The 13556-nt window shown below is 44.0% G+C and overlaps 1 protein-coding gene across 1 annotated transcript in view; it reads right to left on the reverse strand.

Moving 5' to 3' along the window:
- The window catches only part of IPO5 (importin 5), a 45289-nt gene extending 33740 nt beyond the window's left edge, over window positions 1-11549 (reverse strand). Inside the window, exons 1-3 of the mRNA XM_087757678.1 lie at window positions 11372-11549; window positions 6533-6613; window positions 454-646 (exon numbers count right to left, since the gene is read on the reverse strand). Coding sequence (XP_087613804.1) covers window positions 454-646; window positions 6533-6613; window positions 11372-11467 — 370 coding nt within the window. The 5' untranslated portion in view covers window positions 11468-11549. The remainder of the gene's footprint in view (window positions 1-453; window positions 647-6532; window positions 6614-11371) is intronic.
- Between the last annotated feature and the right edge of the window lie 2007 nt (window positions 11550-13556).

Genomic DNA, 13556 nt, shown 5'->3' on the forward strand with positions numbered 1-13556 from the left:
TGTGCAGGACAACCAGTCACCGCTACTAAAATTAATTTCAAAGAAACTGATCCAAAGATGTGTCCAAGTCACAGTGTAAAATATGGCTGAAATGTTAAATCTAAAGGCACTGAGGAACAGAAGATGATCTCTATTTACAGTTATATAACAGCACTCATAAAAGAAACTGATGCAGATGTTCAGCATAACATTAATGAGAATTTAAACAAAACTGGATTTCTAAGCCTTAATACAATCTCACATAAACTCAAGCAATTTAAAAAGCAGAGTTAAAGAATCTTATTTTTATCTGATCAAGGATAATGCAAACAAATATTAGATTTTATTTTAAAACATGATATCAGTTAGCACTTCACGTGCAAACGTCTACACAAGACTAAAGAACAAGAGATAAAAATACAACTACTATCAATACATAAATACTTTACCACAACATCAGCTTATACAAAGTACCTATTAAGTTCCTGGCCAATTCAGCAACGATGTCACAGATTTTTTTCCTCATACTGGACTGCGTTTCCAATTGAATAATCAACAGCAGTCCACTTTTGATAGAGGTCTGATCATCAGGTGAAAGAGCTGGATAAACTTCTTCAAAAGCAGAAGACAAAAGACGTCGCAGAAGGACAGCTGCCATTTGTCTAGCCTATTGAATAAGAAAGTATGTATGTTGAAGTGTTTTGATATGATAATCATGCTCTTAAGAGGAAAGACGACTGCCATCATGCTTCCAAATGATCAGTTTTCACTGCGTAGACTTGTTTGCTGAATGGAATACCTCTCAAGCAACAGATGAGGATTATGATAGTAAGTAAAAATATAGTAAAGAAACATCAGCCTACAACCATGTTTCTGACAATTACAGCTCTTCAAAGAAATAATCATGAAGTCCATTGAGGTATTCAGGTTTTTTTCTAGAGCTGAACTTCGGACATATTTTGTGCCAAGTTAAGGAATTAGCTGCATTACTGAAAGATGTTTAAAGCATGCCTGCTTTCTGTTTTAAATGGTCTGCTGAGATAATTATAATCCAGACAGGTTTTTTTGGATTAACAAGTGACTCAATGAGACAACTTTGTTGGACAACCAACCTGTAAACCCTCCTTCACTTTCTCAAACAACCAAACTTAACACTAAAGATTCAGGAACCTAGAGTTAGATTTTGGCAAATAAAACTCTACACTGAACAAAAAAAAAAAACCCAACCCCAAAGCTTTCTGTCTTTGGCAGACCTATGATGAAACATTTTTCTTTAAACTTGAATTTGAGCATAGGCATCTCAATACCACATATTACAATCTTCTATGCTTCCGGCTTGCATACAGCGATTCTACAGTAGTATCATTTACATATCTGTATTTATTTACAATTATACAAGAACTAGAAGCAAAAAATGTGGCTGAGTAATTCAAAATGAATAGAGCAACACATGCAGTAAAGGCAAAAAGACACATGAAGCACTAACTTAATCAATAGGATGTTCACTAACCAGTGTTTCTAGAAGGACAAACAGCAATTAAAAACCAACCCCCAAACTTCTGAAGTTTAATGCCTGTAACAAAACCTTACACATGTTAAATCCTCACAAAAAAAGAATCCAATGCAAAATGCACTCAATTTTTTTTCTTAACATAGTCTTATTTAATGTGTACTTGAATGAAAAAGTTTCATTTATAACAGCCTTCAGAATTCAAAAATGGTCAAAGAGCAGCAGAACTAACGAAATCTGATTTCCAAAAGGTCTCTCAACTATATTGCTACAGTGTAACTTATAGATGAGAAACAAACTGCTGCAAAGTCTCAACTTCTAACATAACCTGTAAAAATCAGGTATTGCTAAAACATCACCCAAGATACTATTCTTGTGATGTTCTGCAGTCTCCAGACTCACTGTGCCTTTTTCCAATCTACCCAGCTCTCTTCTATACAGCTAAAGAGTCGTGTATACAAAGTGTCTCTATACCAGCAGAAGGGAAGGACTAGAATTGGACCTTACTCGTGATCATTCCTTATCTCCTCTTCCTCAACAGCTCCAGTGTGGACCAAAGCCACCACATATGTAGGATTAGAGGATCTTCCCTAGTAGATGTAAGGAAGACAGCAGGTGAACAAAGAGGGTCACAGTGCCCACCTGCGCTGTAGCTCCCATCATAAGCCAAGGTTCTCTAGCAATAGGTCATCACATGGGGAACATGAGTTAAGAAGGAAAAAGATTCTTTCCCCACTAACAATGTGTCCAAAAACTTTTAACGGTACCACAATATGATGGTATCATTCCTTCTCCCATCCCTAGAAGCACCAATATTGTGAAAGATTAAATTTCTCCTTATTAGTATGGTTACCTTCCACAGGAGAAGCCTTGACCGAGGAGCAAGTTTGCTGGGACTAAACAAGGCACAAACTCTGATGCAATGTCTTCCCTTACTCAGGGCATCATGTTTCTGTGCATATTCTCTGAGATCTGATAGTGACTGAACTCACATTATATTCATTCCTTTCCTGAAGTAATAATAGGTGGCCAGATAGGGACTAGAGCTTGTTTTCATAAAGCACATAGTCTCAAAGATAAGAATTTCCACCTCTGAATAATTTAATTTAAAATAGAAGACTGACAAACACAGACTGATTGCAAAGTAAAAACACAATTAACAAAGCGTGCAGAAAGACACAAGATGAGCACTACATGAACTAGCTCCTGGTTATTGTTCCTAGCTTAGAAAAAAATTCCCCAAATTCCCTAAAGCAAATTCAAATGTTTGAAGGAGTGACAAAGAAGCAATTGACTTCTAAATAATAAATGGCATATTTTTTCCTCAGCAGATATCCACCTATATATGAAAATCAGCATTGTCAATTTAATTATGACAAACACGGCTGGATTAATGGCAGCTCTGGGGCTGTTTCTTCTGCTTTAAGGAAGAAAGTATGTATTTTTCACACATACCAAAGCCTCTTTTATGTTTATGTATTACAAGATATGTACCCAAACAAGCATTTTAAAATCCTGCATCTTAGCGGCTATAGCTTTTAATGAGAACAGGAACAATATAAAGTATACATCCCCAAAGAAGAACTTCCATCTACCAATGAAGCATAAAAAAGCAGAATTCTCTACTAGTATTGCATTCTTCTGCATGTCTAAATTACTGAGATGCTCACATACAATTGGAATGTCAAAGGTATTAACATAAAAAGTAGTCGTAATACTCAAATGTCAACATACTGCTTATTAATAGAATTTATAGTGCTTTAAAAATGTTGTAGGATTTTACAGATGATGGAACCAAAGCACAAGAAGAAAACCAACTTGCTAAGCAGGGCAGCAGAAGAAATATGAACAAAAATCTGGGATACCATGTTCTCCGCTGACATTCAAAGTGTCCAGGTAATCCTACACGTTTTGGAAGAAAAAGAATGACCATCTGGTGTAGCACAGTCACAGTGACTTTTACTTCTGTTTTACTGTTCCTTTTAAGTCCTCAAGGAGGAAAACATGCATGGATGGAAGCAATCAATATTTAGGACACAGTCCAAAGATGGACTTGCACAACCTCATTCGGGGATCCAGGCCCATGTGGAATTCAAAGCACGCAGTGCTCAGAGGCAGAACTGTGGTGCATCAGAAGTCCATGGGCTGCCTTCCTTCCCCTCCAAGTGCTGAACAGGAAGCTGCCCGCAGCAGCAGTTTTCAGACTAAGAAATGCAACCCCTTCATGTGACAATATGGAGAGGGAGAAGGGAAAGGTCAGACCCCTCTAAGAGGACTGTGAGTACAGCAGAAACAGAGTTTTTACACAGCATTTGTTACTGTATTTCACAGTGCTCGAAATTAGTCAACTGTAAATTAGGACGCAATTGAAAATTGCCAGTCTAGAGTTAACCAGGAAGAAAACAAATGCAGGAGAATATGCAGAACTTCTGTTCCTCTCTAAGATTTAGGTGGTAAATCAAAACTGTACAGGAAGAAGCCTCCAACACCTCAGACACATTCCGAGACGAAAAAATCATCAAATAAAGTGAATATATGCCTCCTTTCTGTTCAACCCTTTAAAATGCAATTGCATAGGAAGAATTAGAGTCCTAACTTCATAAGAGTAAGACTACAGGTTCATGAAGCTGGAGATGTGGGTTCAAGACCCTCTTTAGCCTGAGGTGTACACACTCGCCTATCATCTGGCAGAGAAATGTTCTAACTCCTAGGTCACGCGCTTCCCTCCACTTCTGTGAACTGTGTTACTCTGCTATCCGGAAAATATGAAATGAGAACAGAGGGAAAAGGTGATTACTTCCACAGTTTAGGCATTTGGTTAGAAGGAGAAAACCTGTTATACAGTTACTTTTTAAAAGACTTATTCCTGACCTAGCTTAATGGTTTTTTTCCATGTCAAATGCAAGGGGTCCTGGGAGCAGGATCTGAATCTCTGTTTCTCCATTTAAATGCCAAAATTACTAGGTTGCAGAGTCAGGATTCCTTCAACTGCTGTGCAAAATGTCCTACGAATCTTGTATTTTTTACAACACAGCAGCCCAGCTCCTGCAAACAGGATGGAGTATTTTCTTCAGCCTAGTTTTCCTGGGAGGGGATAAAGCAATACAGAGGCTTCAGGATGAACAGGGATGTGAACCCAGCTTTCCCGTAGCCTGTGCAAGGGATCTTTAAAGTTCTATGGCTTCTTCCAGCAGCCTGTGTTCAGTGGTGCCGGAACATCTGATGTGCGCAGAGGACACACACCAGACCCAAAGCCCTATCCACTGGCAACACGTGCACTGTTCTGCCCAACATCTGCATCTACATGAAACACATGCAGACATGAAGTGCCTAGCTGTTCATACCAGCACCACACCGAACACACACAGAATGCTCCTCTGCGTGTTTAAATGCAATGTTTATATCAAACATTGGGATGACTTCACTTAGGCTCCAATTAGGCTACTATGTATTTGGATTTACAGGGAAGAGAGGTTGTTCACAGGTTCTATTAATCAGGTTTTTTTGAGTCCAGCACCTAACATCTACTTAAGTTATGAGCTAACATTTAAACCTTTCTTTGATTTATCCATTGGTGGAGTTAAATGCCAAGTTATTCTACAAATGTTAACCTCTGATGTCTTTGGTAAGAGTAACTTCTACTGTGAAAAGTTTCTTTGCACTTGACTAAGTTGGAAGCCAAGTCATTGGCAAGATTCTGAACAAGTTTTAGACTCAGCTGATTCCTTAGCTGATGTAAAGGGAATAAAATCAGCAAATACAGGGAGCAAGTATTTATTTACATAAGCATGACTTAGTTGTCAACTCAGACTTATCAAATGTATTCAATACGAAATGGAAGCATGTGCAATGGAGCTATGACTTCTAGGGCATAGTATGATCTTCTGATGAAAAAGGGTGAGCAGTAGATCTTATTTTTCATGGCCAATTTAAACACAGGAGAGACTGCTCTACAGCTTTCTATTATTTGAAACATCTCAGAGGGGCAGGAGGGAAAACTACACAGCTGTTATACAACCAGTTGCTAGCATAGTATTGAAGGATTCTGTCAGAAGAACACTGCTTTGTAGGTAGATAAGCATCAGAATTAGTAAGCTGATACTTACTGAGCATTAAAAAGCACCAATAGCATCTACTCTAAACTGAATACAGTCTACCAGAAGAGATCATTATCCAGAGAGAAACAGCACACTTATACTCTCCTTATAATATTGTTCAGAAATTCTACATGCTACATCCTTCCGTTGTTCAGTAAAACTCTAGTTTTGGAAAAAACCAGTCAAATGTTTTTACTTTTAAGTGACTCTGAAGTTTGTAATATCTTGAAAGCTTAGTAGTTCTTCACTCTGCATAGCCAAGTGAATAATACTTTTACCAAGAAGTATTATACCTGATTGCTATAGTGTGTGAGCCTTTACAAAATTAAGGAATAACTAAAAGGCACAGTTACTGTATGCCCACAGAAAAATTTTATATAGTGCTTAGGCTGCTCTCTGTTCAGTCTATAACACTGCTAGGTGACTTCATGAGCATATCCTCCCCAGACAGGGCAAAATGCAAAAGCCATCTGAATAAAACACGCAAAACAACTGCTACCTTATCTTCCCCCAATTCCGATTTTAGAAGCACAGGAAGTTTCAGATGATACAAAAGTTTAACACACTTAGGCACAGGACCCCAAAATGGAAAGCATTTCTCAACTGTAAGTTGAAGGAACATCACAGTAACAGTCATATATTAGTTACACATTTTAAGGAAAGAACCCATTCATTAAGCAAAACACACAACCAGAAAACAGAGATCTAAGCAGTCACTTATGAAAGACTACTTTTGAAACTAAATATCCTACATCAAAAAGTCTCAGCTAGTGAACTTGACATGCAACAAACTATGAGTGGTCCCTCTACAAATGTGCAGTAAATTAAGACGATTCAGTTAATGCCCAACTTGTTAATTTATCCCCAAATGACCAGCACTGATTTCTTCCCCGCTTCTCCAAGTTCCCTTGAAAATCTTCAGAATTCAAAGATTAGAGAGACATACCTCCTCAGCAGCAGCAGTATTCCTGATTGCTTGTAGGAGGAACGTGATCTTAGATTGACCTGGAATATTCTCATACGTCTCCTGAATAAAAAGGGATGCAGCTTATTGAAAACAATTACTAGAAAACGTGTGTTAAGCATTAATATGAATTGACGTTCCTTTTAAAACAACTTCAGTATCCATCCACTTAACAGAAAATGACATAGTAAAAAAATTAAACTTATCAAAATAAAAATTCCTGACCTGTTTTAAAATCATGAGTAAAGTCTTAGTTACCTAATAAGACCTGCCATATTGGAATGATCTAGATATGCATTACTGGACATTTATGAGATGAGTTAAGAAATACAACTTAAAGAGAACACGTATCCTCCTGGAAATACAACATATACAGAACATGTATCCCCCTGGGAATCCATCATAGCTTCTGTCGCATCAAGGGATTAAGAACTTTGGAAGCCTGAGACTGAACTATGACCAACAGGTTAATAACCACTGACAAATGTATAGTCCAAAAATTTGTTCAGTTCTTTTTTTGAACCTTTTTAAGGCCTCTACAATGTCATGTGGCAGTCACACATCTCAACTACATGTTTTGAATAAGAACTTTTCATTTTTAAACTCCTGCCCAAATTTCAGAGAGAGAGAGAGACTATTTAGTCTCCCCCTTAGGGAATCCCTCTTAATAAAATGGAAAGTTTAATGAGAAGTTCAGTTACGTTGTCTTACACACTTCTGGCATGCAGTTCATTCACTACGGCTTTTTAAATTAGATTGTTACTTAGAAGCTAGAGTGAACACGCAGCAAAATAACTTTTGCTATCCAAAACGTGGTATACCTGAGCATTTTAAAACTATAAATGCTTGTTTCTAATATACTAAACCTATGTAGGTAAAAGCAGGGGAACTACAAGCTGAAGAGCAACCACTTAAATAGTTCTATACTTACTAACTCTGAAAGAGTTATTTTTTGTGGATACAATCTTGAAGATAAATTACTCCACCCTTTCCAAATATTCACTATCCCATCCTGAACTCAAGGAACAAGCCTTCTACACAAAGCCCAGGTTCATTTCAATCAGTTCCTTGCCTGCCTACTTCCCATTCTTACCATTGCAGCAGCTCTTTCTAGTACTCTAGCAAATTTACACACCTTGACAGTATACCTGCTATTTTCAATCAAGTAGTTTCCTCATCACACAGATAATATTAGACATCATCTCGCTCCACTTTCTGTACCTGTTTCCTAGTAGGCCTTGTTCACGGACTCAATTCTTACGTCATATTCTCTCTAGTTGCTAATATACACTCACAGTCAATGAGACTCTGAATCCCCAATGAATCCTTGCATTTAATCTCATCATTTCACGCAGACTGCAAAATTATTAGCGTCAGAATAGAAAGTCTTCTCAGATTAACCATTTCCATGAATGTGTATATTTATATTGCACTATTATCTACAAATATAAAGACAAATACAGAAACAAGAAGATTCCCTAAACACAGGCCCAGCATGGACCTGAAGCTATGCTTTCATGGACAGCTGAAGCACTGTAAAAGCTGGCTTCCCTCATGCCAATTCTGATAATAATGAAATTCTATTTTGAGTTGTTTAAACTCACCAGAAATGGCAGCAACCTGTCCAGCTTTTCACTGGCATAATTCTGTCTGTTCAGTAAACTGGATTCAGAGGATGCTGAAGAGCACCAGGGCAAGGCAGGCAAGCAGAACACATGGCCAAAACCAGAACCTTCCCCCTGTGCTTGTGAAGGACTACTTTGCTGGCTTCACCCATCTTACTACCAGCCTTGGCTATGCCCTAACTAGGTACCTGGATCCTGCTACATCTTCACTGTATTCTTTTAGTTCACGATTACTTCCCCAGCTACCTTATCCAGAGGTACAAATTTCTCTCACAGCATGACTAACTTTCAGAATACATGCAAGCAAATATCTATTATCTACACTTCGTACTCATGTTCTTCCAAACCTGAGAAATATATTTTAAAAAAAAAGAGCATAAAATCACCAAGACAAAGTAAATAAAAGTTTCTCCATCAGAAGACAGACACACAAATAAGAGAAAGACAGGCTTTTATAATCAACAGACAACATTCCAGTAATTTTTAATGGGAGATAAAATGAATGAACCAGGTTTCAGCAAACTGGTCAGAATAGGTTATGAGTGTGCTAGCACATAGACAGAACCATATACATAAATACTTAAATAAAAACAGGGTTTAGGTGATTAGACTTTCCTCCCTCCCCTTCTGCTTTTTACAGCTTTTACTACACCCCCACCCAAACAGGCTGTGACTCTACATCTCCATCAAGTTTAGTCTTCAACATAACACCCCTCATCCTAATTTCAATGACCAGATCTATTAGAAATAACCCGAGTCTGTCTCCTTCAGTTCTCTGTCCATCCATTTCTCATTCTCACTGGTTTTCATGGGACACAAATGAAAACCTGCTATTCAATTTACATGCAGTTATTTGAATCCCTATAGTATTCAATATTGCCTTCTAATAGTAAGTACACTTTAAAAAAAATGATTGGACTATACAGACGTTTAAGGTCAAATATGAGTCCTGTATGATTTTAGTAAGCAGATATTCTGAAGGCTATGCAATACTTTCCTTTCGTCCAAAGAAATCTTACTTCAAGAAACAGACAACTTAAAAAAAAAAAAAAAAGTCAATCTACCTACACTGCAGAGAGACAGAAAAGTGTTTCTAGGTACAAGTTCGTTAACCCACCATGAAGAAGACTGAGGCTGGGATCTTCATGGCCATGCATGGCGGAAGAATGAGAGACAACAGGCATAAATTGAAAAAAGGAGGTTCAGACTGGATAGAGGTTCAGATCTCTTTGCTCTAATGAGGACAGTCAAGCAGGAGCGGGTTGCTCAGAGAGCTTGTGCAGTCTCCATTCTTGGAGGTTTTCAAGACCCAACAGGACAAAGCCCAAAGTGACCTGATCTGACCTGATAGCTGACACTGCTTTGAGCGGGAGATTGCACTACAGACCTCCTGAGGACCCTTCCACTCTCAATGATCCTGAACCATAAAAATACTTCCAATACAAAATACTTGGAAATCCGCAGATACCTATGCCAGATTCAGTGCAGCTAAATAAGTAAAAATTACGACACTTGCTTGTATCTATATATGAAACTAATGGACTCAAAAAGCTTAGTAATCTATGATGACAATTAAGATTTCTTATTCTGATTGACCATAGTGCGTATAGATCTATGAAGATTACACAAACTCCAACTCTGTTCCAAGCAAGTTTCTGACAGAATATGCCAGTTGTAAGAATCTAAGTTTTAGACTTTCTTTTCCAATAATGTTTTATTTCACAGGCATTGTGACATAGCAGTCCAATAAATCTGCTTTGTTACAATTTTAATAAAGTTGAAAAAGTTGTGAGAAGTGTTCTTATGTTACATGCAGGCAGTTGAGACGAGAAAGAAACTCAGCTCCCAGGGAATGGCCTCCATTCCATCCCTATGTTCTGGAACGTGGGAATAATTCTTGCTGCTGCTCTAGAAAGTGTTTGTAGTAACCAATACTGAACTTTGCTGGGTGCCTAAAAACGTATGTCTCCCCTCCTTCTCATTCCCAACTTATATTTCAGGAATTTTCACTGCAGCATCAGAAACAATAATACTTTTTATTCTTCGCCAAACAATGTGCTGAACTCTGCTGACCGCTTAAGTGATGAGAGTGATAAAAGACCCAATGCAGCCATGCAGTGGGAATTCATGCTAAACCTAGGCGCTAGTATTTAATTCAATGGGAGAGATTCCCCACTAGGCTTGACAATGGAGTCTTAAGCATGACAGAGAGAAAGAATTAACGTGGCTTAGCCATCACAAAGAATTTTAGCTGAAATAACACATCTGAAAAGTTTCTGCTGATAACGGAGAAACTCGGTTTATTGAAAGCGCTTCTTTTAGGGAAATATTTCTTAGCTGACGAAACACTTCAATACACGGCCCATTCCGAAGTTAAAAACCAAACTGCTGTGTGGAAAGAGAAGAAGCCCCCGGCGGGCGGGCGGGCGGGGAGGCGGCTGCGGCCCGGCTGCTGCGGCGGCACAGGCGGCACGCCCGGGGGCAGGGACCCCACGCGAGAGTCGCTTCGGCAGCGCAGAACCGAGGCTGCAAGTGCAGCCGCCCCCCGGGGCCCGGCGGAGCGCTTCAATTGGGCCCGGCCGAGCCCCGCACCCGCGGAGGGCAGACACCCGCCCTGACCTCCTTTGGGACCCCCCCCCCCCCCCCCGCTCCCGAGCCAGCGAGGACCCGCCGCCGGCCAGGCCTCCCCTCCCCGGCGGAGCCGGGGCCGCGCTCCGTCACGCCGGCCAGCCCGGGCGGAGTCAGCCCAGGCCCCGTCTCACCACGGGGAACGGGGAGAAGCAGCCCCCGGGGGGCTCCACACGGGCCCGGCGGGGGGAGCGGAGACGAGGCGGCCGAGGGCCGAGCGGGGCCAGACAGGCAGGGCCGCCGGGCGGTGGGGGGGGAGCGGGTAGCGAGACCCTCACGCGCACCAGCGGGCGCTAGCGGCCGGAGCCCTCGCCCTCGCCAACGGCCGGAGCGGCCCCCGCGCCCCGCCGGTGGGGAACCGCCGCAACCGCCCGGCTCCCCCGCGGAGGGCCGGCGCCGACGGGGGAGAAGGCCCGGGCCGCCCCGGCGGCAGCTGGTGCCGCTGCTCACACGTGGGGCTCGGCCGGCCCCGCCGCCTCCCTGCCCCCCCCCTCCCTCCCTCCCTCCCTCCGGCAAGGTCTGACAGGCCGGCTCGGCGGCCAGGGCCGGGGCGAGGCGGACCCGTTACCTCGGCCTGCTTGCGGACCGCATTGTCTGGGCTGAGCAGGTTGCCCAGGAGAAGGTAGAACTGCTGCTGCTCCTGCTCCGCCGCCGTCGCCGCCATTGCTGCGAAAGGGAAAGAGAGCGAGGCCGGCCGGGCGGGGACAGGGAGGCGGGGGAGGCGGGGAGGGGGAAAGCCGGCCTCGCCGCCAGCGGAGGGGAAGGGGGCGGAGCTCCCCTGGGGCCGGCCGCGCCAGCCGCGCTCTCGAACGCTCCCATTGGCTGCGACGCGCGGGGCCTCGCCCCCGATTGGCCTGCCTTCTCTGTGACGTCCAGGCGACCCGAGGCGAGGAGGGGGGAGAGGAGAGCGGCTGAACAACCGTCCCTGAATGGGGGTTTGTCTCCTCTGTTCTCATTGGTGCGCCTGCGGGCCGGAGGCGGGAGGCAGAGGCGGGGAGACGCCCTACAGGCCACTCTCATTGGCGGGCGGCGCTGGCAATCTCGGCGGGATTGGTCAGAGGCGCGGTCGGGCGGTGCGGGAAGGGCGGGGCCGCGCCGGGACGCCGGGCTGGGGCAGGGCGGTGGGGGAGGGGAGGGAGGGAAAGGAAAGCGCGGGAGATTGCAAGGCGTCTCCTCGCGGGGGGCTGCCGTCTCCCTCTGCTGCTCGGTGACGTCGTGCTGCTGCTCCGCCCCCTGCCCGCGGCTGGGGCGGCGCGGGGAGAGTTGCCTGTGAGCCCCGGCCGCCGCCAGAGCCCTGCCGCGGGGAGCCGGCGTCTTCCCTCACGGGGCGGGCAGAGGCACCCAGCGCCGTGACTCGGCCGGATCGCGGCTGCCGGGCGACGGTTTGCTGAGGTGGGGGTGGGGGACGGGTAACAGCGACCGTGGGTTCGTGCAAGGCGGGAAAAACCGCGCAGCACACGTCACGCTTGTGGAAGAGATGCGCGCTAAGGGTTTTCGCCGATAGGTTCGCCTGGCAGGTGCGCATCAAGGTGTGGGAACCAACGCGTCAGCCTGCTTTGTGTACGTTTATGTGAGTCCTCCTCTAGCTCTGCTTCAGATGAGGCCAGTAGCCCTCGCGTTACCCCCACGTGTATTTTCACGTTCAGGTGACGTGGTCGAAGCTCTGTCATATCTCAAACAACGGTCAGTAGTACGCTGCGTTCACAAATCCCAAGTATGCGATTGAACAAACGGCGCTTAGCGGCTGTGCGGCGCTTAGTTGCCGGCTGGGGTTAAACCGCGAGGCCTGCGCTCGGATGGAATATAAGGTTCGTAACGCGCGTGGCGAGAGGCTTTGCCCGCCGGCCTGCCGGCTGCTGGAGGGCTTTCTGCCCAGGGCCGAGCTAAGGAGCCCTTTGGGGTTCAGCCGCCAGGCAGCGGCTGGCTGAATCTGGTCCGTCTGGGTAGGCATTGCGGCTGGGCTCTGCCCGGGGGATGCTCCGCTTTCAAAGCAAAAGGGAGCCGCCAGCGAGGCGGTGGGAAACAGATAGCGACGTCTTCTCGACTGAGCTAAGAAAGAATTGTGGGCAGGGCTAGAGAATGATTTTAAGCTGACTGAAAGCTGGGAAGGACCAAAAGTGAAGATGAATTACGAAAGCAAGCATGCTTTCTAATGTGAAGTGCTCTTCTGTAAATGTCCTCAGACCCCAGCGATGTCGATTAGGCCTTTACAGCTTGTCACGCGTTCTGGAGGGCCTTTTGGATGGGATCTTGAAATAAGCACCATTTCCCTGCCTTTCTGTCACCTGTAGTTTGTATGAACTTTAGTAACATTGCGGTCTGCTTTCCATGTGTAAATGAATAAATGTATTTGCTTTCATCCTAACTTGTCTTAATGGTGATTTCACCATAAATCTGTGGTAGGATTGTTAGCTAAAGAATGCAGTATCTGATAGGGGCTGGGGAGGGAGTGTAAACTGCACTATATGGAAGATTGTTTTCTTGCCTGTGCTGTTTTTTCCATCTGTAGGGGCAGGGAGTGGGTTGTTATATAAAAACTGTCTCGTTGTCTTTGAGAAACAGCTAGGCAAATGAAATCAGAAATTTGCCTAAGACCTAAAAAACAGTTGCCAAATCATCTTTGGAGTAGCAGCGTTGAAAGTCAGAGTCAGTTAGAGCTCCCTTGGAAGGGGAAGGCAGAAACAACCCAATGCAATTTGTTAGAGCAAGCCTAGCAAGAGACTCTCTACATGTGTGTGCGTGTGTGTTTCTGT

This window comes from Nipponia nippon, unplaced genomic scaffold (assembly GCF_047370975.1).
Source record: "Nipponia nippon isolate SJK-2023a ecotype South Korea unplaced genomic scaffold, ASM4737097v1 scaffold_2, whole genome shotgun sequence".
In the NCBI taxonomy this organism is placed as follows: domain Eukaryota; kingdom Metazoa; phylum Chordata; class Aves; order Pelecaniformes; family Threskiornithidae; genus Nipponia; species Nipponia nippon.